The sequence below is a fragment of the Filicampus tigris genome, chromosome 6 (genome assembly GCF_054856515.1).
Source record: "Filicampus tigris isolate MCC_2025a chromosome 6, RoL_Ftig_1.0, whole genome shotgun sequence".
In the NCBI taxonomy this organism is placed as follows: Eukaryota; Metazoa; Chordata; class Actinopteri; order Syngnathiformes; family Syngnathidae; genus Filicampus; species Filicampus tigris.
The window spans coordinates 14,174,000-14,200,248 of record NC_141222.1 but is presented as its reverse complement, the minus strand read 5'-3'; the positions used below and the strand labels follow the sequence as shown (position 1 = coordinate 14,200,248).

Here is a 26,249-nt window from a genome sequence, read left to right as displayed (position 1 = left end):
AAAGTGAAGGGAATATCTTAACATTACTTTGGATTCTCTCTCTTTATTTTACAGTCTAAAGTTCCCAAGCTGTGCAGCACCTCTCAACACACTGTTGATCTGATCAAGAGAGGAAGGGACACACATAACCCCCCCCCCCCCCCCCCCCACACACACACACACATATATTGCAAACCTCTGATTCTCTTCTCTCTCCTCAGGTGTCAGAGTCTTCTTCTGCTTCAGATATTCAATGAAAGCGTTCTGCTTCATCACAACCTAAGAAAGAAAATCTGGTCAATGAATTTGGAAATACATCCAGTGGCACCTTGCCTTAAGAGTTAAATTTGTTTGGGGAGCAAGCTCATAAATCAATTTCCTGGAATATCAATTCAATTTTACTGATTTAAATGACTTAAAATGCCATTAATCTGTTCCAGTCCCACCAAAACGCCACCATTTTTGGTTATTTGAAAAATATCATTGGATGGTATAAAAACATAATAAAACATTATATTTTATGAGAAGCCTGAATTGGGATTTTTCTGACGGATTGACGAATTAAGATTCAGTGCAATATTTACTATGTACAGTAAAATTTACAAACATAACAAAAAATGGCACAATTCCATTGAAACATTAAAAGCTATTATTTTAATAATCATGGACACGAAAGAGACCTAAGCACTTATTTTGGTCTTTCCCGACCCTCTGGTTGTGATGCCTTCCTGAGCCCACACCTGTTTCTGAATGATGTCCTTCTGGCTGACAGAGTTGAGGGCTTGCTCTTTCTTGGCTTCTGCTGCTTGTTTCTTCTTCTGCTGTTGCTGCTCTCGGAGCTGCTGGATCCTCTGCAGCTGCTCCTGTACGGAAGCAGCCTGGATGGTCACAACGTTCCCAATCTGCAGGGACAACATTGGGACATATGAAACTCTACCACAACTTAAACGCCGGAGTCAGTAGCAACCAATCAATCGACGGCATAAAGGTTGATAAATATGGGCAGGCTCAATTCAATACAGCAAATGTTTTCATGATTACTACGACATTAAAAATGTAATCAACTACATAGTTGCAGATGAACACAATACATCACGCGCCTATTTGGATTTCTTATGCAACTCAATATCCAAGTGGGTGGAAGAATAATTGGAGCATATTTGCTGTATCAAAGTCAGAATTATGTAAAGTAAAGTTTCATCAACCGTTCATCCCTCTGAAAAGAATGTCATATGTTTGTTACAACCAATGTTCACTTTAATTTTCCATGCGAGTGAGTATTCACACAAACTCCCTGAGCATTTTTTGGACCACGGTGAGCAACATCATACATGCAGATAGCGGCCAAACCAGTATCACACCTGACCAACACACGTTACGATGTAGCTTAACGAGCTATGTTACAAAAAAAGTCAAACCACCTACATATCGAAATACAACATAAGATTGAAGAGATTTGTGACACAAGTAAAATAAGCCCTAGTTTTTTTTTTGTTTTTTTTAAAGTATTTTATGCCACTTTTTATGTTGGAAAACACTCCAAATTGACTTGTCCAGAAATCAATGGAAGTAAATGGGAAAAGCCTGCGACCCTCGTGAGGATAAGCGGATCGGATAATGGATGGATGTTAATAAATTTTGGCTTCAATATTTGCTATCTTATTATATGAAAACTATCATCAAGTGGAGAAAGACATGACCGTTTTCATTACAATACATGAGTATAAAAGTGGTTGAAAAGGTAAACTAAATGCTAAATAATGTTATTACTAATTAGACTAAAAATGTTGCGATGCTGGGAAAAAATTGCTATCTTAACAGTGACACCGTTTTAAACATTATTGGCGAACAGGCTGTGGAATTTAGCACATCACAGTGCTTAATCCATTTGTATTGCCAGGGACCTACTGCACATGTCACTTTTAACGTGAGTCTATGGTTGCTTTTAATGAGGGTCTACAGTCGCTGTCCGCTGCACCCTAAACCAGAAATTACATCATCATGTAAGACAGAGGAGATAAATGAATCAATTTTACTCATCATTAACTGCATACTATTTATCTTGATCATCTAAAGACAGATACGCAAGTATTTAGAAGTGTTTTATATTATTTCATTTTCATTATTCATTTTGGTCCCTTTCACAATGACTTAGTTGGACAAGCTAGTGCCCTCTATTGACGAGCTGTCTGATTCGTAGTATACTGAAAAAAGGTTTTGTTATTTTATTTCATCAAGTAGCTTCACGAAATGAAATAATCTGGATCCAAATACATTTTTAAGTAGATGTATAGTCTATTTTTTGATTGACTGTGATTAAATTGAGATGAGATTATATATATATATATATATATATATATATATATATAAATAATATGAATATAATATAAATATAAATAAATAAATGTATACTATATATACCGTATAGAATATATTTTTGTCACATTTTTGTTTGGTGGTGCACTGTGACATTTTCCTCATGTTCAACACACAAAAATGCTTCATTATTTCGCAGGTTAATTGCACTACCTGTCCTCCCTGAGCTGAGGTGAGGCCGGCCTGCTGTATCTGAACAGGAAGCTGCAGTTTAAAGTGCTGTGGTAAAGATGTGCCACTCTGCTGAGCCTGCAGCTGGGCCAATACCTTAATCACCCACAAAGAAACACAAATGTCATAAAGTAGCAAAGACAAGAATATCATGAGAAATTGGTGACAAAAGGCATGGGTTCAACCACACACAACCTTGAAAGAATTTAGTTTAAAATAATTCACACTACATATTTTTGAGGTAAGTGTTAGAAATGCATCACAACCTGTCACTGTTTAAACTGGTGATATAATTCTGGATGCCAGTCAGCGTGGTGCTGGCTATGTAAGCATAAAAGCTCCACTTTGCGCGTCATACTTTTCAACGACGAGCGGAGGGGCAGCCAACACTTCAATACTCGAGGCCATCTTCATCTTCCTCACACGCAGAGGGAGGCGTGCCACTTAAGGCGTTTCTCACATGTCGGAATACAGGCGGCTATGCGCTTATGTATACTTGCCTTTAAGACAGAGTTGGTGAGCTACGTGCGCTTTCTTTTTTGTTTTCCTTATTTATCTATTTTTTAAATGCCGGAGTTAAAAAAATGGCATCGAGACGTTTTTGACGCTGGAAAATCACGGTGCGGTACTGGTGCCGGTATCCCGTACAACACTACTATGTCGTCTATGTCGAACATATACATAATGTGAAAATCTTGAGGTTCTTGAACGGGAATGATGGAACTTTGCGATAACATTCAACAATTGACAACCCGTTTGTAATCGTACCTGGACCTGCTGTTGCAGTCCAGACATGATGATTTGGGGAGTTTGCTGCAATTGCAGCTGTGCAGTTCCTCCCTGTGTCGTCACCTGCAGCGAGGTGGGAGACTGAATGGGCATGTGGGCCTGCGTCTGTGGGGGTAACTGGCCTTGTGGGGTGGATGCAGATGGGGTGCTAGTGGTAGCCAGAGTTGCTGCCCCCGGCTGCACTGGGGCGGCTGCCTGTTGAGCAGGCTGTGCCGGCGTTTTTGTGGAGTCAGAGTTGGGCTGGCAAGAGGGTGTGGTGCCTGTAGAGATTTTCAAAGAGTTGAAGACAGAGAGTGTGAGAAACCAAATGACCATCTAAATGTGTTTCCAGTCATACCTGTGCTTGGTGTGGGTGTAGCCACTGCAGATGGGGGCGTGAATAAGAAGCGCTGCATCTGGCCGTTGGGCAGAGTTGCCTGCATGAGCTGCTGGCCGGGACCCGGAATGACCGTGACCCCATGAGGTATGACCTGAAGCTGGCCGGTGGTTTGACCTTGACCTTGAACCATTACTGTCAGAGCCTGGTGGGAGCCACCAACACCCGAGCCAGCCTGCTGCTTCTGTAGGGAGGCAGAGCAGAGGTACAATGTGTTTTAATCACATTTTATTCCCATTCACGTTGTCTTGATGATTCACACGCTAATTTCTATCATGCCTTTCGCTTTGTGTTGCCTCTGTCAATCTGAAAATTCTATCACCTTTGAAATACTTTCAACTCCGGTTTTCAAGCTTTGGCAACAAGCTCCTTACAGCTATCATAATATAATCTTCAACAAATGCATTGTGCTCTTTAAAAAAAAAAAAGGACATTTTATGCTACACAATGTAAACCCTGCTAGTTACAAAGTTAAACCCTATTCCTGGAAAAAATATTTGTCATTCAAGCACCAATAAGAAATGGGAACAGTGAGAAAAAGTATTCCGGTCAATGACTTTGATAACTTTACTATCATTACATCATAAGCAACGCTCACTAACCTGTGTTAGCTGAGCGATCTGTGCGATGGTGAGTTTGACCTGGCCAGATGTCGTTCCAGCTGTGGCGGTGGTGGCTGGGCTCTGGCCAGTAACTGTGGCAACAGGGCTGGCTCCAGAAACTGAGGTGGACACTGTCTGGCCTTGTAAGATCTGACTTACCACTTGTTGGCCAGCCTGACCTAAAAAAAGAAATAGGTGGCACATTTAGTTCCTGCATTGCAAATAAAACAATGTTAAAATTAAGTATATACAGATATTTTTAAAATGAAGACAAGCTCCAAACAGCAAATTACCTTGCTGGACCACAAGCGGTGTTCTGAGTATTGTTTTTCCCATAGGTCCACCCTGCTGGATTGGTGTTCGAATCGTTGCCATTCCCGGCTGGATCTGCCCACCAGGGAAGAAAAAAAGATTCACTGACAAACAAAACAACGATTTGAGAACAGACAGGTTTGTCGGAACTGCGGGGGTTGGCGGATGATAACTAAATCAACGATAAAAAAAACAGAAACATAAGCATAAACCGTTGTTGTTATAATACACATCACACACAGAAAGCAAAATCTATCATCACAAACAATTAAATTAACAACCTCATAAATGTCACTGTTAATTGCTACAAAATATGAATTTTGAAAGTAAAACGCGGTGTACCGGCTGTTGGGTGCCTGGGATGTTGGGCCTGATGTTCACAGGGGTAGTGCGAGGCAATTTGATGAAGGTCTGAGCACCACCTGTTGTACCGGAAGGAATGATACCCAACACCTTCTGCTGCACAGCACCTGATTTGGGGGGAACAAAAAAGACAGGACACAAAAGGTCAGAGGGTGTGGAAATCAAAAGAGAGCAACACTACAACATTACACTTAATCCACAAAACACACATGCACTTCTTATGTTAAAAACTAATAATGTGTTAGCAAGAATTTTGGCATTTATCTTCAACAATTAATTGGAACGTCAATTGTATTTGATTGATTGATTCTAAATCAACCAGGTTATGGAAATCTGCAAACTGAGAATTTAAGAAGCCTTCTGGGTTACAAGTGAAACACCTTCAACAAACAAGAACAGTCTTGTTGCCTTGATTCGACCTTTGAGAATCCATTGTATTATTTCTTGTGTACAGGTGGGGGGCGGGGATTACAGTACACTCGATGTCCACGTACCCTCAAAAAGCTATAGTGAAGATAAAAAGTTACTACACATAAATCCTGCTTTGGCTACAGTACATAATAATTGTCTTATTCACCACATCCCCCCACCCACCACTGCATGCTTGTAAAGGGAATCAAACCAGGATCCATTCAGCCTTTTGCTGCATCACTTGGGAAAAATTGCCCACCCCCCATTTTCTGCTACTCGGCACACTTGCTGTGACTAGGAAATATTCACAGTCTGAATATTCCCAAATACAATACAATACTGTAAAGCAGTAGCTGCATGCGACAAGTGAGAAGTTGTGCAGAGGTTGTGCATTGACATGGCTCAATACATTATTTGTGGGCTTCTCTCTTTGCAAGATGGCCAACTTTTGATCAAAGCAATGGTAAATATTAGTGGAGTAGGTAAACAAAATCTTCAAAGACTTGCTGAAAGCTTACTTGGGTTTCCCCCAACATATCTGAGCCCCCTCATAAATTATTCACAACTTTTTAACCTTCGTCCGACAAAGGGAGCGTTTCATATTTGCCGTGCGAGCACTTGCGGAGCTGATGGCTCAAAACGAAATCAGACGAGTAACACTCTTTCTTTCCCTCAGATCCTGCTGTGTGTTTTTTTTCCTAAACCACAACCAGGCAGGTAAACCTTTACATCAAGAGTTTCCCTCTTCAAACAGGGAACTTAAACCTGGTTGTAAGACACGGGGAGTCTCTCCTCTGGTGACAAGGCATCAAACACAAAATTCTATGGACTGGCTGTTTAAGGAGCTTGATGAGTCGGGACTCCGAGGAGTGGAGAGCTTGACTTTTACTCTAAAAGATGAAGGGGCAAAACAAGAAAACTGAAATCCCGCAATAGAGAGTTACCTGTCTGGGAAGTAGACCTCAGCGTAAACTTGTTTTCCTGCCTAACTTCCTTAAGCCCTTCCAAAACAAACAGTGCGCCCCGCAGTCATACTGGATAAATAGACATGTCCATTAAATGGTCACACTCCACCTGAAATTGAGGTTTCTCCTTTAGGGTTACTTCAAAAGGGTAAGAAAAATCACTTTCATTTTCTTCTATGAAGATTGCAACGTTTTTATCGCCACGGGTTTCCAATGTAGTCGTTAAAATGCTTCCACTTCGAACCTCTATAATTAGTCTAGTTGGAAGGCTGTGGAAATGTGTTATTTACATGTTGTACTCTCATAATATGGTGTAACAAATATGAAAATGAGATATTGCACAATACCCAATTAGTCGCTCCTCCTTAATGAGCAAACATCCGTCATTCAGTAAAAGACCATGCCACAATGCAACAATCTTTACAAACACGACCAAAAGTTGAAACAAGCGTAAAAAGTTAAGAGCAAAATTCTAGTGAAGTTTAAAAGACCCAGACTAAACAAGAGTGCCATTCCTAAATAATCGAACAAATATAGCTAACTTCCATTATATGACTGCACTGCCATGGCCTAACCAGACATGATGATGACCCGTGCCAAAGGAAGCTGGTGACTCAATGGGTGGACGGACGTGAAGCCTAGGTTCACACCGCAGGTCTTAATGCTCAATTCAGATTTTTTGGAACAAAAATAATGTTTTTTTGTTGAAGCGTTCATACTAAATGCGACCTCGGTCTTGTCTGCTGTATGAATACATGCGTGACAAAAGTGACCCGCATGCGCAGAAGAAGAGAGGACATCACTCATGACTTATCATTTACGGAAATGTGGTCCAGTGTGTCGGGGCATTTCTACAGTGAAACCATTAGGTAGGAGGTAGAAATGAATACAGTATTTGGGGGACATTCTGAGGCAAGGCTTTTCTATCTCATTTCATGGAGACACCACTAACGATGACGTCACGTCATAACCGTGCGTAAAAAATGAATCGATCTGAATCGTGGCTGGATTACTACTACTGTCAGCATAAATGTCCACATTATACTTCATGTTCATGCACATATTGGGCTCTGGATATATGCGACCAGGCTGGTCAGACTGCGGTCGCATTGCAAAAAAATATGATACGTATCCGATTTAGGACCACATATGAAAGCGACCCAGTTTGGATTTAAAAAATAAATCAGAATTGAGTCGTTCAGACTGTCATAAAAAAATCAGTTAGAGGTCGCATATGGGCAAAAAAACCTAGCCTAAGGGAACTACACAATGCCAAAACACGATGAATGAATAGCTACATTAGAAACCATTGAATTTTGCCACAACTTACACATTAAAAAAAAAATAAAATCCCCCCTACATCTGCTTCTTAGGTGTGAGGTAATAAAAGCCGGTGTACCTCCTTGTGAGGTTGCCATGTTGACTGTGATGAGCTTGCTGTTGGCTGGAAGAGGCAGCTTGGTGGTGACTACCTTCCCACCCACCGTGGTTCCTGTAATGTGAAATGTGTGTGCACCAGTCGTGGTCACCGTGGTTTCTGTGTAAGCAGACTCATAAAAATCAGCAAACATAATACTGTAATGACTATACTCATGACTCCAATAGTAACATGACATGTGAAAAGCTACAACTATCACATTTTCAACATCGCTGATAAAGTAAAGTATTACAAACCTTATTCAGTTAGATTTTCTTGCTAATAACAACTCAAATGTACAAACATTTAGTATACCTCTGTCCAAAATCTGAATAAACTGGACGTTGTGTACATTATGGTCACAAGTTTTATTTTCTTCAGTTTATACTAAATTAAAAGATTTTTAATACTTTCAATGTAGTACCTGGTGAGTTTTGACTCTGCTTGATCCACGTGGCAAACGATTGCTGGAAGTTCTTGGTCTGCTGATATTTGACGGGCGTGCCCATCTTTGAGGACAGCACCACCTTGGCGCTCGGCGTTCCCTGGCCTGACAGTGAAGCCACCATGACCTTAGGTGTCACGGCGGGTGTTGCGGGAGTTCCTGTTGGAGTGACCGAGACCGAGCCTGGTTTCTGCTCCTGACGTTTCTGAAAGCATAAAAATGTATATATGACCAGAAGACAAGAATGGGACAATGAGCTGATTAAAATCAATGCGAAACTCCTAAAGGAAAACAAAAAACAAAACAAAACAATGATGTGCCTATAATAAGGTCAACCCAAGTAATTGAATGAATCTAATCAATCTCCTGGGTCTGCTCAGTGGGATTCAATTATAATAATATTATTCCTCTCACCTTGGCTTGTTCAGCTGCCTGAGCTTTCTCTTTCTCAACCCTAGGTAAAAGAAGGGATCAACATTTTCAAAGACTGGTTGTGATTTTCTAAAGAGTTGTTTGAGTTTGACAGCATTTATTACACCAGTGACACAAAGGAATAAACATCTTATTCTGACCTCTCTGAGAAAGCTCTGATCTCCCAGAGGTCCAGCTCCTCCTCCGCAACCCAAGTCTCGATCACCACGGGACCCGTCTGCTTGGGGGGTTCCGGTTTCTTGGGACGCAAGGCACTGGAGCGCAGCCCTTTCCTCTGTGGGGTGTGGGTTTCTGTATTTGTGGACACAATCAAAAGTTGTTTGGGTTTTAACCGCTGGTTAATTATGTAAACAAATCGCTGCTTTTTAGATCTCAAACTAGTCAATAAAGATTGTCTGAAATACAAGAGCATACAGTATTTATTTACCTTTGGGGGTCTCAGGTGCTCCCAGTGGGCAGATAATTTTGCGGATGCAGTACTCCGAGCGTATGCCATAGGGTCCCACGTCACGCCGTTTGATGATCTCTGTGGTGGTGATTTCTGTGTCTGACGTCTCTGTGGTAATGAGTGGGGATAGGGCTGGGTTGGTATGACGATGAGGAGGAGAGCCCGAAAAATGGAGGAAATGTTCTCCAACATAACACCTGTGTCAGCCACAGGAGATGGATGTTTGCATTTCATTCTGTGTATTTCTTTTGTCTCAACGTAGGAATACAAGACATATCAAAACTGTAAGCATAGAGACACACAAACCTTATTTCTGGGTTTCTGGCAATGGAAAAAATCTAGATGAAAATCTCAAAATCCCATATGGTAATTAGCTGGGTAGTCCGTCTATGCGACGGACCGGTCCGTCTATCCGTCACCGACGGACGCCCGTTTTGCTGACGGTTGACGAATGATTGGAAAAATGTGAAAATAGACGGATAAAGCATAGGACACGTAAACACCTTTATTTATTTATTCCTCCCCCGCTTGGAAAAAAAGGTGAATGACAGACAACGCAAGGGTACCCACACTGCAGACGGATGATGAATAACGGACACTCAATTTTTCGTAAAATGCCCAGCTCTTGTAATATCATCAAAACACATCACCTAACATTTGAGAGCTCCCAGAAAGAAAACTAATTTGGGGTGGGGAGAACTCTACCTGTTCGTGTAGTACCGACAGCCGCAGATGGCTTCACAGCCATGTCGTCCCATCTCAAACAGGCCCAGAGCAGTCTAAGCATCAGACTCACACCAGCCAAAGTGTTCACCGTTTGCAAGCGATACCTGCATACACAGAGTTAAGTATTACTCATGGATAACAGACCTGTGCTGGTATCAGATAGGTTAGTTCATTAGAGTGGCATGACAGCGCAACTGCCAGTGACTCACTCTGCATTTCAGAATGCAGACAGCAGTACAATTGTGGAATTAGAGAAGGCAGTGTAAAAGCAGGATGATATTTGCGTCATGCTTATTGTGGAACTATTTCCATTATGTAAATTGGGCAACAAATGCCCACTTATTGTAATAATTGATTTTTAAAAGCCCGTTTAGCACATGGGAAACAGATATTATCTGAGACCACAAAGGCTGTTGAAATCTGGAACGTACATCTTAAATTTTAAAGCTCACCCAGTTTGGTACTATTTAAACACGTGTCATTACTCAATTCACCATTTTTTAAAATCAGTGTGCATATTTTTTTTCCCCATGTGTAAGCTTAGCAAGCAAAGAATTCAGTCTTGGAGTCAGTGAGATGCGTGCAGACAATATTGGTGAAGACAAACATACATCGAAACATGCAGAAGTGACTCATAAAACATTAGAAACAATAGCCATGTTGTATGTAATAAAGTTAACAACGAATCTCAGCGATGATTTTTTTAAATGAAAAAATGAAATTCTCTTTGATCAAGGAATTGAAAAGGATTCATGACTGTCAGACTGATGAAATAATCAATGCTTTTAAAAATGTATGCGGGAAATACACTTTTGACTGATTTCATTGAGGTTACATGGGATCCTTTTTATGTACTTTTTCCTACTAATAGGATTGTTACAACTGATTTTGTGCTGTCAAAGAGTAAAATGAAACGTTCCAGAAAGAGAAACGTAACTTACCGCCAGGTGATGCCAAACGTGGGCCTGGGAGAAGGATACGGCCAAATATCCTGGGCCGGCTTGGCGTTATAGTTAAAGACGGCCACCTCACGGAATCCTCCCCGCCTTGCCAGCACCTTCAAGTTGTCATGCGGCAACACAAAAATGCTCTTGCGGTTGCTTTTGGTGACAAACTTGCGATAAGAAGGAAGCGCAGTGTCCGATCGCACTTTCTTCGTGCGGCAGAATTTGCGGAGGCGTACTCGGCCTCTGGTTGAGCGTTCCTGGAATATGTCTACAGAAGTTGTACCACCGGTGTCAGTAGTTGATTTACTGACCGAAAGCGTCGTGTCCGTTTGTTGTGCCATTATGTCACTCTGGCTGTCTTCTGAGGGACTCGAGGAAGAGATTTTGGTCACGGTTGTTTTGGTCATGGAAGTGAGGGTGGACACTGCGTTTTCCGTCATTGCAGACTCTGCAGCCGCGGTCCGAGGAAGTGTCGTCTCTCTGGAAGCCACAGTAGTGGTGGTTGTTACCTCAGTGAAGAGCGTCTTCAATGGTGTTGTTGTTTCTCGCTCACTGTTCTCTGCAAACTCGTCACTTAAACTGGACTCTTCTGCTGAAGGTATCGGCGAGGGCGCCATTCGGATGATCTTGACGACGGGGGTGGATTTAATGCCGGATAAGCTGTTGTGCTGCAGACAGCTCGAAATATGACCTTCAAACGAATCTCTGTTATTTTCCAGCTTTGAGATCTTCAGAGGAGGTTTGTAATCCTGAGCCGGTGTCAATACGCTGCTCTCAAATGTTTCCGCGGGGGTTGGCTCCTTTTCTACATCATGTATACTTTTCTTCAAAAGAGCCAAGTCTCCATTTACCAAAGGCTTTTGTTCTGTGCTTATCTTCTGTGAAACACCTTCATCTTCTACTTGACCAATGCTGTTCACCTTGGTTTTGTTAGTCAGCACGCCATTATTTGGACTTACCACAGAGTTACTCAACCTGGCGTCAGCCCCTAAACCATCCTTACCATTTATATGAGGGAGAGGAGGAACTGAAACAGGAGATCTGGAGCCTTCCGCATCTTTCACATTTTCCTGGTTTTCATCAGGCCCCGTGCCATTTGTCTCAGTGGCGAGCTCCACTGAGCTTATTGTCTCTGGACTTTGCTGTGATGGATTCGGAAGAGATATATTCTCACTATTTATTTGCTCAACAACTTTTGTAAGTGTCCTTACTGAGTCCGTCTTTCTACCCGAGTCCACGTTAGGTACCTCAGACCCTATATTTTCAATAAGCCCATCGTTGGGAGCGTTTAAACACGCACTGTCTGTTTGTTGCTCTGAAGAGCAATCTTTTGGCCTCAAAGTCCTTTCTATGGACTCAACCTTGAATTCCTGGGACAATGTGATGGTTTGGTTTTGTGGTGAAGACGAATCTCTTTCTGCATCTGAAAAGCAACTGTCTTTGGGTGTTGAATTAGGAACAGAAGAAAGTCGGCCATCTGTGTCTTCTGTAGTTCTAGAGGAGACAGCCTGAGCGTCACCCTGTACTCCCCCAACATCTGCAGACCCATAGGTTTGAATTCTGCAAGATTTCTGCTCCTCTTTCACAGCTTTGCCCTCTTTGAGTTGTGTCTGAGCCAGAGTCTGGGGCTTCAGTGGCGACCGCGGTCGTACAGGAGTGCCCAGTGGTGGTGGTGTTGAGGAGGGGGGTGAAAGAGGTGGCGCGGTCTTGGATTTGGAGGCAGGCGCATGTTGCTTCGTCTTCTCGTCAATTGTGTGCTGCTTCACTCGCCGCTCCAGCAGACTGTCAAGTTTAGAGGACTTGACCTTCTTCTTGTACGCAATGCGGGTGAGGAAGCCCTTACTGACATCGACCACATCGTAGTTGAAAGGACGAATGGGGTCATCTTTAAGCTCCTCCTTCACAGACTCTTCCTTAATAATGGACACTGGAAGAAAAAAGAAAGTGCAATCTTAGACCATTTCTAACAAACAATAGTGCCTATAGGTCCGACACATTGAGATAATTGTTTCTTAAATGACAAGAGATGACAAGATAAAATCTAATAATTGAATTGTTACGCTCTTACTTTGCTCATCGGCTGATTTTAATTTCGTGGAATCCAACTCCATCTTGGATTGAGAATGGCCAACAGGAAGTTCCTCGGACGTTTCCATTTCACACACAGCTTCTTTCTTTTCCTCTTCAATCTTTTCACTATCCGCCAAAACTTCATCTAGCACCTGATTGTCCTGGGCAGGTTTGGCGGGTGTAGGTGATTCTTTATCTACTGTTTCACTGCTCAAGCCAGAGACTCCTTGAGCTTCAGGGGCATGGACACTGGGCCGTCGACTCAAGTCCAAAAGGGTGCACTTTAGGCCAAGTTTAGCATCTTTGGAAAAGAAAAACACAGTGCCGGTACATTGAAGTACATTCAAAGCAAAACAAAACTATCGTCAAACCTAAAAAGACTAGTACTGATCGCATCACACATTTTAAGATAATATGTACCGGTATGCATAATATTCATATATCAAGCTTATAAACAAAAAACGATAAGCATTGGCACAATCAGCCCCTGACCTTTGTTGACATTTTCAAACAAGCTGTTAGTGTGTTGTCTGAAGAGTATCGGCAAGAAAGTTCAGTAATTTCGTGAGTTGACTTGGCTTTATTGGCACTGATTTTGGTAAAGTTCAATGAGTCCAAATTTTTAGCAGGCCCCTATCCAGCGGCACTTTCCCACTGCACGGTACCAGCTTTAATCGCCTTTGAGTTTTCCACTTGAAATAAGACAGTGGAAAATTACAAACGCCAAGCACAGCAGTAAGAACGAGACATTAACAAACATCAACAAAGGTGCATTTACTTCTCGGCATGCGGACAAAATGTATTCAAGGAGACTGAGTGCAGCAAAAATAAATAAATAAGTGTCCAGAGATAATACACAGTAACAGCAGGGCCCAACATTAATGGTGGCCTGATGGCCCGGGCCCAGTATGACACTCGGGCCACCAAGTACCTGACAGACACTGGCCTAAGCAGGCCATTACAAAACGATGAAGTCAACACACTCTTGCGTGTTAAACTGAAACATTTTATTTTATATCAATATGGTATCTTATTGTAATGTATTTGATGTATATTATATTGGTATAAACAAACACATGCAAAACAACTACCTACACAGAAGCAATATTTTAGGCTTCAATAATAAAACATAACGACTGTAAATATAAAATAATCATTGAAACTTATCGTATTATTTCATGAACACCTGTATATGGGGCCAGTACCATTTCTAACAGGCCCACCACAACTTTACGCATGGTGGCCCTGAAGGCTTAATGTTTGATTCTGAACAAGGTTAGCTAACATTTACAGGCATGTCTATTTTTTTTTTATTTCATTATTTCTTGCTTGCTTGACGATTACTGTGCCTGACTTACTCGAAATACTACCTCGTACTACCTGCTTTTGCCAATGGAAAAGCACCAATAGTGAGTATAGCTGTAGTGAGCCGAGTAGGTACTGTGCAGTGGAAAATAAGTACATGTAAGATTACAAAGCTAAACAATCCTTGGCCCTGAAACCAAGGTAAAATCATTGAAACGTGCCCTTGTGAAACTTTTTTTTTTTTTCTCCAAACCTTCAAGCTCTTTACGGTAGTTGGGGTTGGTGTTTCCAGGCAGTCTTGGGAGAAATCTCTGAACATAGGTCTTACTTATCCAACTCCAGCCACCGTAGCCAGTAACACGATACTCCTCGCCTTTCTGTTTCCACACCTACGAGGATAAAAAAGAGGCGGAATGAGGAGCAGCAGAGAGTGTCAGGGAAGAGTCAACAGTGAGGCTGTTTGGGAGAAAGAAAAATGTGTGCAATGAATGTAAAAAGACAGTGGGAGAGCAGGAAGAAGGATGTTTGGTTTCTCATCGCCAACTGCTGAGGGCACGAGCACAAGCTCAACTATCAATGATGGTGACATAGACCACAAGAATGTATTGGTATAGTAAAACATAATAGTAGCTCCAAATCAACAAATCCGACAAAATGGTATCAAATCCATTCAAGTTCCAGTAAATGTGACTGACCTGGTGTTTAATTGGAAAAGTGTATTTGACCCAAGTGGCCTGTTGCATCGTCTCCTCTTCCTCCAGCTTCTTCTCCCTTTTCTTTACTTTCTCTTTCTCCTCACGCTCCATGGAAGTCATGCGGTTTAACCTGAAAAAGGTTCAATTGATACACGCAAGTCATTAATTTAACGCAACGTATACATGCTTCATGTGATAAAAAAGTATAATGGTTGATATGAATTTAGTTTTAAACCCTGTGACTTGTATGTGGTTGAAACCTTCCAAATGCAGTGATTAATGGAAAACTTTTATTGAGATTAAAAATATATATACAGGACACTTCAGTGAGTACACCTCAACAATGTAATGGCAGGTGCTAAAAAAGCTGTTTACTCTGTTACTCCCTTAATGAAAAATTGTCTCTGAACTCAGGTGATTAATGTCACTTTTTTTTTCTCATGGGAAGAGGATGGACCTTTGATTGAGGTATTATTTTTATTTAATTGATCAGGGGCAACTATTTGAAAGGGAAAACAACATTTTGATTGCTGTATAACAAAACAGCATTCTTCAAAACATTGCAAGTAATGCGCAAAAATGTAAAATATCTCTCAGCAGTTACGACATTACCTCTGTCTCTTTGATGCTGGATTGCTCAGACTAATTTTCAGGTTCCAACTCTGAAATGTTGGCTTCTTTAAAAGGGGTGTTGTGTTGAAGCAGTGGTCACTGAGAGGCATAAGTGGGTGGTACTAGTATTGGACCTGCAGTCTAAATATTATTTCTTGCGGCTAGGGTGGGCCTTTTGATTTGATCTGGTCAGGATCACCACTGCCTGCTGAAATGGTCTGACTGACTACACACTTCCTTTGTTCATGAACTGGATGCTTGGTTCAATATAGCAATGTGTGTAACTGCAGGAAAGCTTTGGTGTTTTTTTGAACTGAAACTATAAAAGCTTTGCAGTTTATATGAAATCATACCAATGTATACATGCATATACACTATCCCCTTTGGGTCTTCACCAAATCACAAACTGTGACGATAACAGTAATTTTTTTGGGGGTTGCGAATACTTCAAACTATTGTGTGCAAGACACGCACATATAGGAAAATGGTGATAATCTGTTTTGTGTACCTGGTGTGGCCAAGTGAGTCCTTCCAGACTGGCATGGTTGCCACAGGCTTGATGGCGCATTCCATGATGGCCAGAGCCAGGGCAAACTCTCTGGCCTTACTGCACATTTGTACTGCTTTGATCCAGTTGGTCCTACAAAACAAACAGATTCGGAACACGTTTCTTTCCAGTTGTGCTCTTTTTGATTTCCACACAAACGTAAGTAATCAGGTGGCACCAGCTCCGATAGAACAAGCGCTACCTCGGCAATTTAAGTATGGTGTAAGTTGCTACGTGGTAGGCTCCTTACCTGTGTGAGGCCCAGTTATGGTGCATGAACGGAGATGGAACGTTGTTCTCCAGCTGGATGATGGTGAGCCTTATTGTAGAGATGGTGATAAGCTTGGAACCGTGGATGGACCCATTCCACTTGAATTCCCCTGCTGGCGTCATGCAGAACTTGTGGGACAGATGCCGCCTTTTGTCGTGATCCTAGTGAATGACGTGTATTGAAATATTAAGAGAAGCCACGGCGATGTCTAAGGTGTGTTCTGCGAGTCGAGAGTGCTACTTGCCTCTCTGTGCTGGTGCTTGTTGAGGGCCAGTGTGTTTGTGCTGTACTGGTTATGATAGACACGATATTTGCCCTCTTGACCGAGCTTGAAGAATTGGCAAAGTGTGCCCTTCATCACTACATCCTTGCTGCGTGTACTGACACGGGTGACATCACCTTGTGCATTCACTACTAGAATCTATAGAGTGGGGAAAGACATATTTTGAGGTGGTTAAGTTTGATGTAATAAATTAAACATCGACACAGCGTGCTCAAAATCGTGTACGCTTGCTTCATGCTTTATATTAACGTCTTTATGCTACATTTCTCTGTTGTGCTGTCTTTAAAATGTTTGTGCAGATATAAGGGTTGGGGATCTCTGGCACGCGGTCAAATCGACACATCATGTATCGAGATGCGCAGATTGCGATTTGATTCAAAAACAAAAGTCAAAAATGTTCTTTACAATAATATGTTCTATGCGGCATTCTGATTAATATTGAGTTTGTGTGCATTTTGATTAATATTGCTTTTGATATTTCTGCGTGTGTTGAAGAAAAATAAAAACCGAGCAGTGATAGGTCACTGTTCCTTTGGTTTTGTTCAAGCATTAAACTATACCAAATGACAATAATCGGTTAATAAACAACAATCAGGAAAAAAAGAATTGCAATACAATTTAATGGAAAATAAATTAGTATCCGATTATTCAATAGCATCATCGATTATATACATATTTGATTCAGTGTCATGCATGTCTGACCTCTTTTCCCTCCTTGAAGCCTCTGTTGGCTTCATGAAGGGCAGCAGCCACCTGCTGGCTCTTCAGCTGGCTCAACTTGCTCTCTGGGTTCCTAAGGCGGGTCACCATACGAGTTGCCGAGGACTTCTTACCACCAAGACACTCGCCGTTGGTGGAATCTTTACCATCTCCTGCAAACGCAACATCAGTTTTAGTCAGAGACACAACGAGCTCGCAATTCAAATCAAGATGTCCAGACTTTTTTTTCACTTTCATATCCAGTGAAATTCTCCAGAGAGCATGTTGCATTGAAATGTTAACACGGCTGACCTGTGTCGTCAAAGCTTGCCAGAGATGACTGGGAGGACTTGTCAGCCAGGTCCGGAGGTTCAGGGACCCTGGGTGGGACTGTGATGCCCATACTGCAATTACTGTTGTCCTCAATCATCTGGTTGGGATTGCTCAGACTTGGGACACCATCTCCAGTAACAGGAACACAGTCTGATGATGGGTGTTCTGTTTTAGGTGGAAAAAAAATAGGAGTTGCTTTAACAAAGCTAGTTTTGACTGAAGCAATATAAACATGGCAGCCGCGATTGCTATGACTGCACTTTAAGGAGTGAAGTCAAAGAGGCCAATTTCTGGGGAGCTCCTGCAATACTCTTAGACTGTGGTTCCCTCTGCCGGCCAACCAGAGCACATGCAAGCACGGACATCTAACCAACCCAGTCCATATTTACAAAACAAAACACAGATGTCATTTATCACACAATCTTAAAAGGAACCAGTTATAAAAAAAAAATAAAAAATACATAGAGCATAGGGAACAGAACCAACCAACTGTCATGAGTGCAAACAGATGCTCAGCTCAGCGTCAAGGACAAGAACAAGCACACATTTCCAAGTCCATGCATTAACTGCCCATTAAATGCATTCATGTACAATAAATTAATTTGTGTATTGTTGTTAACGAGGCACTAGATAACACACCAAACAAGTAGCATTACAAAATTCGAAAGTCAAAACGACCATATGTAGTTTTGTATTTATGTAATACGATTCCATAAGCCAAATTAATGCAGTACTCATTATTAAAAGGTGCAAGACTGTAACACGTTAATTTTGAGGACTTAATTACAGAAAATATGTTGAAATAACACATTTATCCCACTTTTCTATTCCTGCACTGCAGGGTACGCAGAACTTTTTTCAGTGTCCTAATTCCAATGTTGTACAATATGAAGTCCCTTTAAACGGCATTTGTGAATTCTGCAGATAACCAACAAAAAGTTGGATCCGCAGAGAAAAGCACAACAACAGTCTGTGTCTACTTATTCATGTCCTGGAGGGAAAACAGGGAATTAACCCCTGGAATAGCAGGTAGAGCTCACCCATGCTCGCACTACGGTCTGCAAGCTGGAGTAGGAACAGCTAACTAGGGCTGCAAATAACGATTATTTTAATAATGAATGGAATTTTCATCTCTATTAAAAAACAGGACATTATATCAAATTGACAGCGCAGAAAACACACTAATTATGATGAAGCTCTTGGTTTGGTTTGTAACATGTCAGAAAATTGACAATTCATTTTTATTTTGATTCAACACAAAGATAATTTGTCTACTTTCATGAAGGACTACAGAAATCTGACAATATTTCCTGCTGTGAGGCTAAAGGTCCAAGGATTTTATCAATTTTAATTTATGGAAGACAAGTACTTTAAATGGTTAATTGATGATCAGAATGCTATATTTAGTGATAATTTGATAATCGATTAGTTGTCGATTAATTGTTGCACCTCTACGCCTGTGCGTTGGATAGCGTGCGTGAGTCTGTTAAAAATGCTTTAAAAATGTAAATATATCAAACTTGAATTCACAAGTTACAGCCTTGTGAATACTGTCAGAGCAATACGATTCAAAGCTTTATTTGGCGCTAACTGCACTTTTGCATTAATCTGCTTGCAATAAACAATGTTTTAAATTGAGTTTTGTAGTTGAAGTTCCACAAGTATATAATTAGCGACTGAAACTGAAAAACACTGTTTATTGTGTCAAATACTTCTATTTGACTAAAATGAAATTCATTCATCCAAATATGCACCTTCTGAACTGGTTATCCATTACACCTCTAATCATAGTCTGACAGGTTGATAGCCATGTTCAGTGTTTTGAATGTTACTTTTACTTAATGTTCGTTTTTTTTCACAGAACCTTGAGGCATATAACCCACTAGGAATAATTACCTCCAGTTTTCGCAGAACCATTTTTCTCTTCCTCCGCCTCTTCATTTGTCTCCTTGTCCTCTTCCTTGGTGGTCTCATCACTGACACTGACAGCCTGTTGCCTTTCACCGTCAATCAGCTTGCTGTCTTCATTAGCATCTTTCTCCACATCCACATCGTCCTTCTCCTGCTCCAGACGAGCTTTAAGGGCCTCCTCAGCTGCCTGCCTTTTCACCTCTTGGAGCTCTTCCTCCTTCTTGGCTCGCAAACGCTCCAGGATCTCCTCTGAATGAAAGAGTCGGAAAATCAACAGTCATTGCATGACATTGGCTGATCAGCAAAGCATCAATTCAGTCAATTAGAATTTTTTTTTTATTTTAATCACATTCCTCCTCAGGGAGGTGATGAATGACAGATGCCGGAAATTTGCTTTCCCATATCCAATGTCTATATCTAAATGAACAATAATAATACAAATAATAATTTCTATCAGTCCAAATGACTCTTTAAGATTGTTTAAGATGTCACTAAGAGAACCAAAAGAGAAGTCACAGTCACAATTTGTCATTGCTTGATGCAACATCAATAAAATCCAAATATGTGATTGAAAGCGGCATAGTAGGGATGTAACGATTTATCGAAAATCGATTTTATATCGATATAAATGCTTAAAATATGCTTATATGTCGTTTTTTAATTATTATATTTTAAATAAAGTGGACGTGGCTTATGTAAAGGTGCGGCTTATAGTCCGGAAAATACGGTAATCGTTAGCTGCCGCCCTAATCTTTTGTGTATGACCAAAGAATGTCGGACACACATTATGAAGACACCTGGGAATTTGTCTCAAATTCAGAAAAAAAAAATCATATTATGTCTCATAAAAAAAAGAATAAAGATGGAGCTGATTACCATTGGCAACATTGAGGAAACACCTGTTGTTGCCCCGAGCCTTGTTGGTTAGGTCCTCTGTGATGTCCATGTGTGTGTGAACCTCATCCCGAATTTCTTCGAGGGCAGCATAGAGGTCGGCCTCCCAGAAATCCTTATCCATGCACTCGATGAGCTCACCTAGCTGGACCTGCCACAAACAGAGAGCGAGAGACTCCATGGAAAAGCCAAGACGCATCACTCAAGATTTTTGGAGCACGTAAGGCAGTAAATAGACTGTAAAATGACCAAATCATTGAAGAGAAGTTTGCAGTTTGAGAAATGTATGACCTTTACCTTGGTGCTGTAGTACCAGATTGTTTTATGCTCCTGCTCGCCATCTTCCTCTCTGTAGGGGATAAAGAGGAGGGCACATAGGAGATTATTTTTGGAATGACAAGGGGAGATATGACACGTTAGAAGGGGGTAGGGCATTGTTCAAATTGGAGGAACATCAAGAAAATAAAATGTCTTTCTGTGTGTGTGTGTGTGCACGCTGATAATTAAAATTAATTCATCCGCCTGAGGGTAATGGGTGCGAACAGCAGTCACCATCAACTTTCCTTTTTAAAGTGTTCCAAAGTCAAATTAAACTTGCTTGTGCAGTACACATTTGGTTCTTTATTGAATCCGTAGTGCCCAATACTGTAACAGCTAAATCAAACCGTCTAAAGCTGTTTTTAATATATCAAAACCGCAACATGTATCAAATCCCCCAAACATGCTTGATGTTTGGGTTTTGAATTCCTTTAGCAAGCAATACGACCATACAACCAAGGGATTCTTGTAACGCAGCAGCAGCTGCTGGAAGCCACTTTGCTGTGCAGCTCCAAGCGAAAGAAGCGCGTGAGGGGAAGAGAAAGACGCGGTGCTAAAACGCTGAACCGGCGGGCTGCTTGAATCTCGTATTGCTCAGGTGATCCATACCCAATGATTTATGAAGCAGACCCCGTGCTGCTGCAGCGCCAGCACACACTCACCATCTGTGTCTGTTTAATGTCAAGATGCTATCCTGCTGCCAAAGTGGATGGATGAGCTGGGGAGCTAGCAAACAACTATGCTAGCCTCCTTGACAAAATCACACAAAAAGTAGAATGCATGCTTGTCGATGACCACAATGCCTTTCAATGGGCATCCAATAATTGTTTATGTGACTAATGGGTTTGTGCCAAGTTACTCAACAACAATCTGGTTACAATAAGGAGCTCGTCTCAAATGTTAGTGTTAGTTGTTGCGGTATACGACTAACTTCATTGCAATTCAAAGCGGAAGTCAACCCAAACATATTTTTTTTCAAGAATATGTTCCCAGCAGGCCCACTAGTTGAAACACGACATTCTGATTAATTTTGCGTTTGTGGAATATAAATTAAGCAGCAAAATGCACTCGTTTTTAGCCATCTCTCGGGGTGGCCATTTTGTCTTCTGTCGACTGAAAATGACATCACGACTACTCACAAACACCAATCACGGCTGACCTGTTTTCTGAATCTGAGCCGCGATGGGTCGTTGTGGGCAGTTGTGATGTCATTTTCAGTCGACAGAAGACAAAATAGCTGCCCCCGGAGATGGCTGAAAATGAGTGGATTAGCACTTATTCCACAAACGCAAAATTTATCAGAATGTCGTGTTTCAACTAGTGGGCCTACTGGGAACTTATTCTTGAAAAAAATATGTTTCAATTGACTTTCGCTTTAAGGAAGAGAGAGCTGTCTATATTCAAATCTCAAGTAGGCCACTGTTACAAACACACACAAATTGAACATGATCCAAATAACACTGTGACCTGTTTTCTGCACATAAAAAAAATCTCTGCGGTCAATTCATCAATTTATGCTGCGGTGGCGTACAAAAATAATATAATGCAATTGCAGATTAACGCAGATTAATAATATAATGCAATTGCAAATAACGCAAACAGTCACACGAAGTGTGAAGGTGTCTTGGTTAACATGCATGTTTCTGAAAAATGGGAAGAAACCCTGAGAAAACCTACGCACGCACCTGGAGAACATGCTAACTGCACAAAGGAAGGCAAGAGCTTTGAACCCCAAACCTCAGGACTATGATGCAGACGTTCTAACCACTATGCTGCCTCTTCGGGATGGGTGAGTACCAATAACAGGTATCGATATCGGGCCGAGACCGGCTTTATTTTAATGCATTGGGTACTCGTAGAGGCTGCCGATACCAGCCATCGATACTTAAGGTCTCGAAAACCTGACATCGAGTAACTCCTCCTTGTTGGCGTCCAGTCAAATATTTGTTTCATTAACCTTTCAACTGTTTAAATAAATAAATAAATTATACTAGAAATTACGAATAAATAAATTTATATCAAACCCATGGGCATTAATTATCCACAAGAGAGCTTTATTTTGGAGCACCTCAAGAAAATACAATGCAATAATGCAGCTTATAGCATGCTACTTAATTAGGGATAGACCGATTATCGGCCGGGGCCGATATTTGGCATTTTGGCGATTATCGGCATCTGCCTTTTTTTTTTTTCATTTTAAGGCCGATAAATTTAAAACTGCTTTATTCATGCTTGCTGCAGCGTGCTTTTCTCTCTCTCTGTTTGCTGCTTGACTTGTTGGCCCGCCCAAAGCACCATCTGATTGGTTCCTTGTGCAGTGCGTAACAGCCAATCGGCGTTAAGCTGCGTGTGTGCTCCCTGCTCTCTCTCTCTCTCTCTATGTCTCCTGAACGAGCCAGGCACATACACGACGGGAGTCGTTGAGTTAGTAGCTCATGGTAACGCAATCGACTTTGACGAAATTTTAGTCAATGTCAGTCTACTATAACTCACTTGTAACATTACTATGAGGCATCTATGTCATATAAAGACAAGGGGCAGTTCTGCTCGCCACAGTAAGCTGCCTTGCGGCTCAAGCTAATCACTCCCCCAATGTCACAACAGTTCATTTGCTTTATGAACGACATGGCTCCTAAGAGAAGTAAAGTTGCTTATAATATAGGTAAATGGTGATAAAAGTAAGACGTGAGTGCCAGTGTGTGCGTGTCTGTGTGTAAGCCATGTCATGATAAGCTAAACTCAACTTTATTTATAGAGCACTTTAGAACAACCACTGCTCCAAGTGCTGTACATTTGGGGTGAGCGATATGGGCAAAAAAAAAAAAAAAAAAAAAAGGGAAAATCTCTATATTTTTTCAAAAAATTCGATAATGCTAATTTAACAATATTCTACAAAAAATATTTTAAATCTGCACTTGCTTCACAGACCAATTGTGGATAGACAGCGTTTGTGAACGTCTGTTTTACATTATTAAATACAGTTTCTGCAAAACATAATGATATTCTATGACAATATTTAACAATAAAAAACAAAAAATGATGTATAGACTTATGGGTACATTGATTTTTGGGAATATTTATGTCATTTAAACGTCTGTGCTGTTATTCCATAATGATGTGACATTTTGAGCTACAATAAGTACTGGTGTACCACTGCCAACTACTACAGCAATCAAAATGAGAAAAACATTATTTGATATGTGACGTGAGACGAAGTGTCACCCAGCGAGAGAAAAAAAAAAAAAAAATGCCGTCATCATGACAACACCCATTCTCATACATTGGCCAACGTATTCAGAATAAAGTTGAATAACAAAACTGTAATTTACAGAAAAGTGCATTTTCCCACTCATTCATCGCTGTGATATGGAGACTTGTGACTTTATTCATGTTTGGGTGAATGCTGGCGTCATACTAATAAACTGCCGTAGTTTGTGCAACATGTCTCGGGAGTACAGGCTAGTTATGAATGATGCGGACTACAAGCGTGTAAACTGAATGTTAACCGATCATCCAGAATGTCACACTTGAATTGCTCGCTAAAGTACGGAGTGCGTGTGTGTGTGTGTGTGTGTGTGTGTGTGTGTGTGTGGGTGTGTTTATATGTGTTTTTGAACTTTAAAACAAAGATGTGTGAAAGAAACATTTCAGTTATAGTGGATTTTTAGAAAACTATTTACTGTAAGGAGATGTGTGTTTTCATTGAACTATAAGACATGCAGCTGAGCCTGGGAGCTCCCTGCACTTTTTTGTGAGACTTAAAACAAAGTTGTTTATTTTTTAGGATTTAGAAAAGCTGTAACATCTAGTAAATCACTAAAGTTGTTTAATAAACATGGGCTTAAAGGCATTTAAATGAAGTCAAGTGTTGGAGATTTTATTTTGCATACATTTTACACCATTTTACCCCTTTTTTCTACAAATAAATATCAGCTTCAAATATCGGTTATTGGCCGCCTTGACTACTAATAATCGGTATGGGCCCTGAAAAAAGCATATCGGTCTATCCCTATACTTAATTAACACTCACGGGCAAGCCAAGTGTGCAAATAAAAAGAAAAAACTTCCAAGCTTGTTTGAAAAAGCTCGATGTGGACATTAAACATTCCATTTGTATATTTACCCGATTCTGACTCTTCTTTCGGCGTTGTGAGCATGCGTGCGCAAGCACACTAAGCATTGTAGGATGTCTCAACGGGGTAGGAATGTCAGAACACCGGTAGGTCGACGCAAAGAGTAAAACACCGACTCTAACAATTCTACCCCATGTAAGCGGAGGTGTTTTATCATATTAGACGTGCAACCTCGTTTGTGTCGTGTAATGGTTTGCTGGTATGCTTTTATTTTGAAGGTCAGGAATAGGATTAGAGGCCGAAGTGTGTGGAAAATAAATAACTTGCTGGAAAACGAACAATTTTCTTGCCATCTGTTGAACCCACATATTTACACTTTACGAGATTAATTTTTTTGGTGTTGCATTGAGCAGCTTGGTCTTTTTTTTTTTTTTTAATGAAGCGCAGCCACACTTTTGACCTGTGTCGAACAGCCATAATTATCACACCCCGCGAGCATTATCCTGTAGTCCTCATTGCTGTCTGTGTGATGTTGGCAGACTCTGCACTTGTTGCTCGTAGGCGCGGCGCGCGCACACATTTCCTATTGGTTGTACTACGCTCGTGTCTGCGCACACACATTTCCTCGTGTCTGTCGATTGATCCGCGCAGCGTGCACACTATTGGTACTTTGTTTGTTTTGGGCGGCTTCCTCAGCGAGACAGACTAGGAATCAAAATGTGGCACCGACATTTTAAAACATGAACGATTCCGGGAGAACCAAAGTGCTAGTCCCGGTTCCACTCGGTTCCCGATTCCCGGTGCCCAACCCTAGATATTGATCTGACAAAAAATGGTATCAAACATACCTATTGCCTTTTTGTGGACATCCTTACTAATGACCACTTCAACACATCAAAAGGATTAACCTCTCCGTGGCTAATTTACATGAGAATGAGGAAATGTGGAAGTGAGCAGAGCTACATAGATTTAGGCTGGCACGAGCGCACACTGCTTCTTTGCTATAAAAAAAAAAAAAAAAAACACTGCTTCTTTGCTGATCACAGTTAGGACGGACGAGGCATTTAACACCAGTCAAGATATTTACAGAGACTGAAGTGGGAATGAGTGGACGTGCACATTTATTTGGATGAGGAATGGCCACAGTTTTTCGACCGACAACACGCCTTCCAATGGAACTAGGGGTGAGAACGATAATTGTTTTTTCGATGCATCGTTCCTTTTATTAAAATGATTCTGCATTGATTCTGAGTTTTTAATAATCAATGTTTAAAGCGATTACGTGCGTTTGCAAGGTTGCCTTGCTGCTTTAATAAAAGTCAAAGAGTGAGCTATGAATCCTTACTCTTCCTTGAGTCATGCAATTGTTTAAAAAAAAAAGAAAAGTACCAGTGTTTTAGATTAACTATAAAATGTAAGCCATTGTAGTGATGCATTGGAATCGAATCGAATCGTAAATATCGGATCGAATCGTGAGGT

At 41.0% G+C, this 26,249-nt stretch overlaps 1 protein-coding gene across 7 annotated transcripts in view; it reads right to left on the bottom strand.

The window, feature by feature from the left end:
- LOC147145918 (nucleosome-remodeling factor subunit BPTF-like) overlaps positions 1-26,249 on the bottom strand; it is a 47,141-nt gene that overhangs the window by 15,415 nt on the left and 5,477 nt on the right. For 4 of the 7 annotated variants that reach the window (XR_015087111.1, XM_086033241.1, XM_086033243.1 and 1 more), the window contains exons 3-28: positions 20,677-20,728; positions 20,362-20,530; positions 19,471-19,734; positions 17,554-17,739; positions 17,245-17,414; positions 16,504-16,680; positions 16,239-16,420; positions 15,950-16,081; positions 14,830-14,959; positions 14,388-14,523; positions 12,828-13,130; positions 10,754-12,686; positions 9,792-9,916; positions 9,066-9,218; positions 8,779-8,929; positions 8,621-8,660; positions 8,186-8,411; positions 7,744-7,881; positions 4,948-5,075; positions 4,587-4,680; positions 4,294-4,472; positions 3,653-3,875; positions 3,295-3,575; positions 2,509-2,622; positions 720-881; positions 176-258 (exon numbers count right to left, since the gene is read on the bottom strand). Coding sequence is in view for 6 of the 7 variants with exons in the window: in XM_086033241.1 (XP_085889367.1) it covers positions 176-258; positions 720-881; positions 2,509-2,622; positions 3,295-3,575; positions 3,653-3,875; positions 4,294-4,472; positions 4,587-4,680; positions 4,948-5,075; positions 7,744-7,881; positions 8,186-8,411; positions 8,621-8,660; positions 8,779-8,929; positions 9,066-9,218; positions 9,792-9,916; positions 10,754-12,686; positions 12,828-13,130; positions 14,388-14,523; positions 14,830-14,959; positions 15,950-16,081; positions 16,239-16,420; positions 16,504-16,680; positions 17,245-17,414; positions 17,554-17,739; positions 19,471-19,734; positions 20,362-20,530; positions 20,677-20,728 (5,931 nt within the window). In the remaining variant the exon portion in view is untranslated. The remainder of the gene's footprint in view (positions 1-175; positions 259-719; positions 882-2,508; positions 2,623-3,294; positions 3,576-3,652; positions 3,876-4,293; positions 4,473-4,586; positions 4,681-4,947; positions 5,076-7,743; positions 7,882-8,185; positions 8,412-8,620; positions 8,661-8,778; positions 8,930-9,065; positions 9,219-9,791; positions 9,917-10,753; positions 12,687-12,827; positions 13,131-14,387; positions 14,524-14,829; positions 14,960-15,949; positions 16,082-16,238; positions 16,421-16,503; positions 16,681-17,244; positions 17,415-17,553; positions 17,740-19,470; positions 19,735-20,361; positions 20,531-20,676; positions 20,729-26,249) is intronic. The other 3 variants (XM_086033244.1, XM_086033242.1, XM_086033245.1) reach the window with 3 other exon arrangements.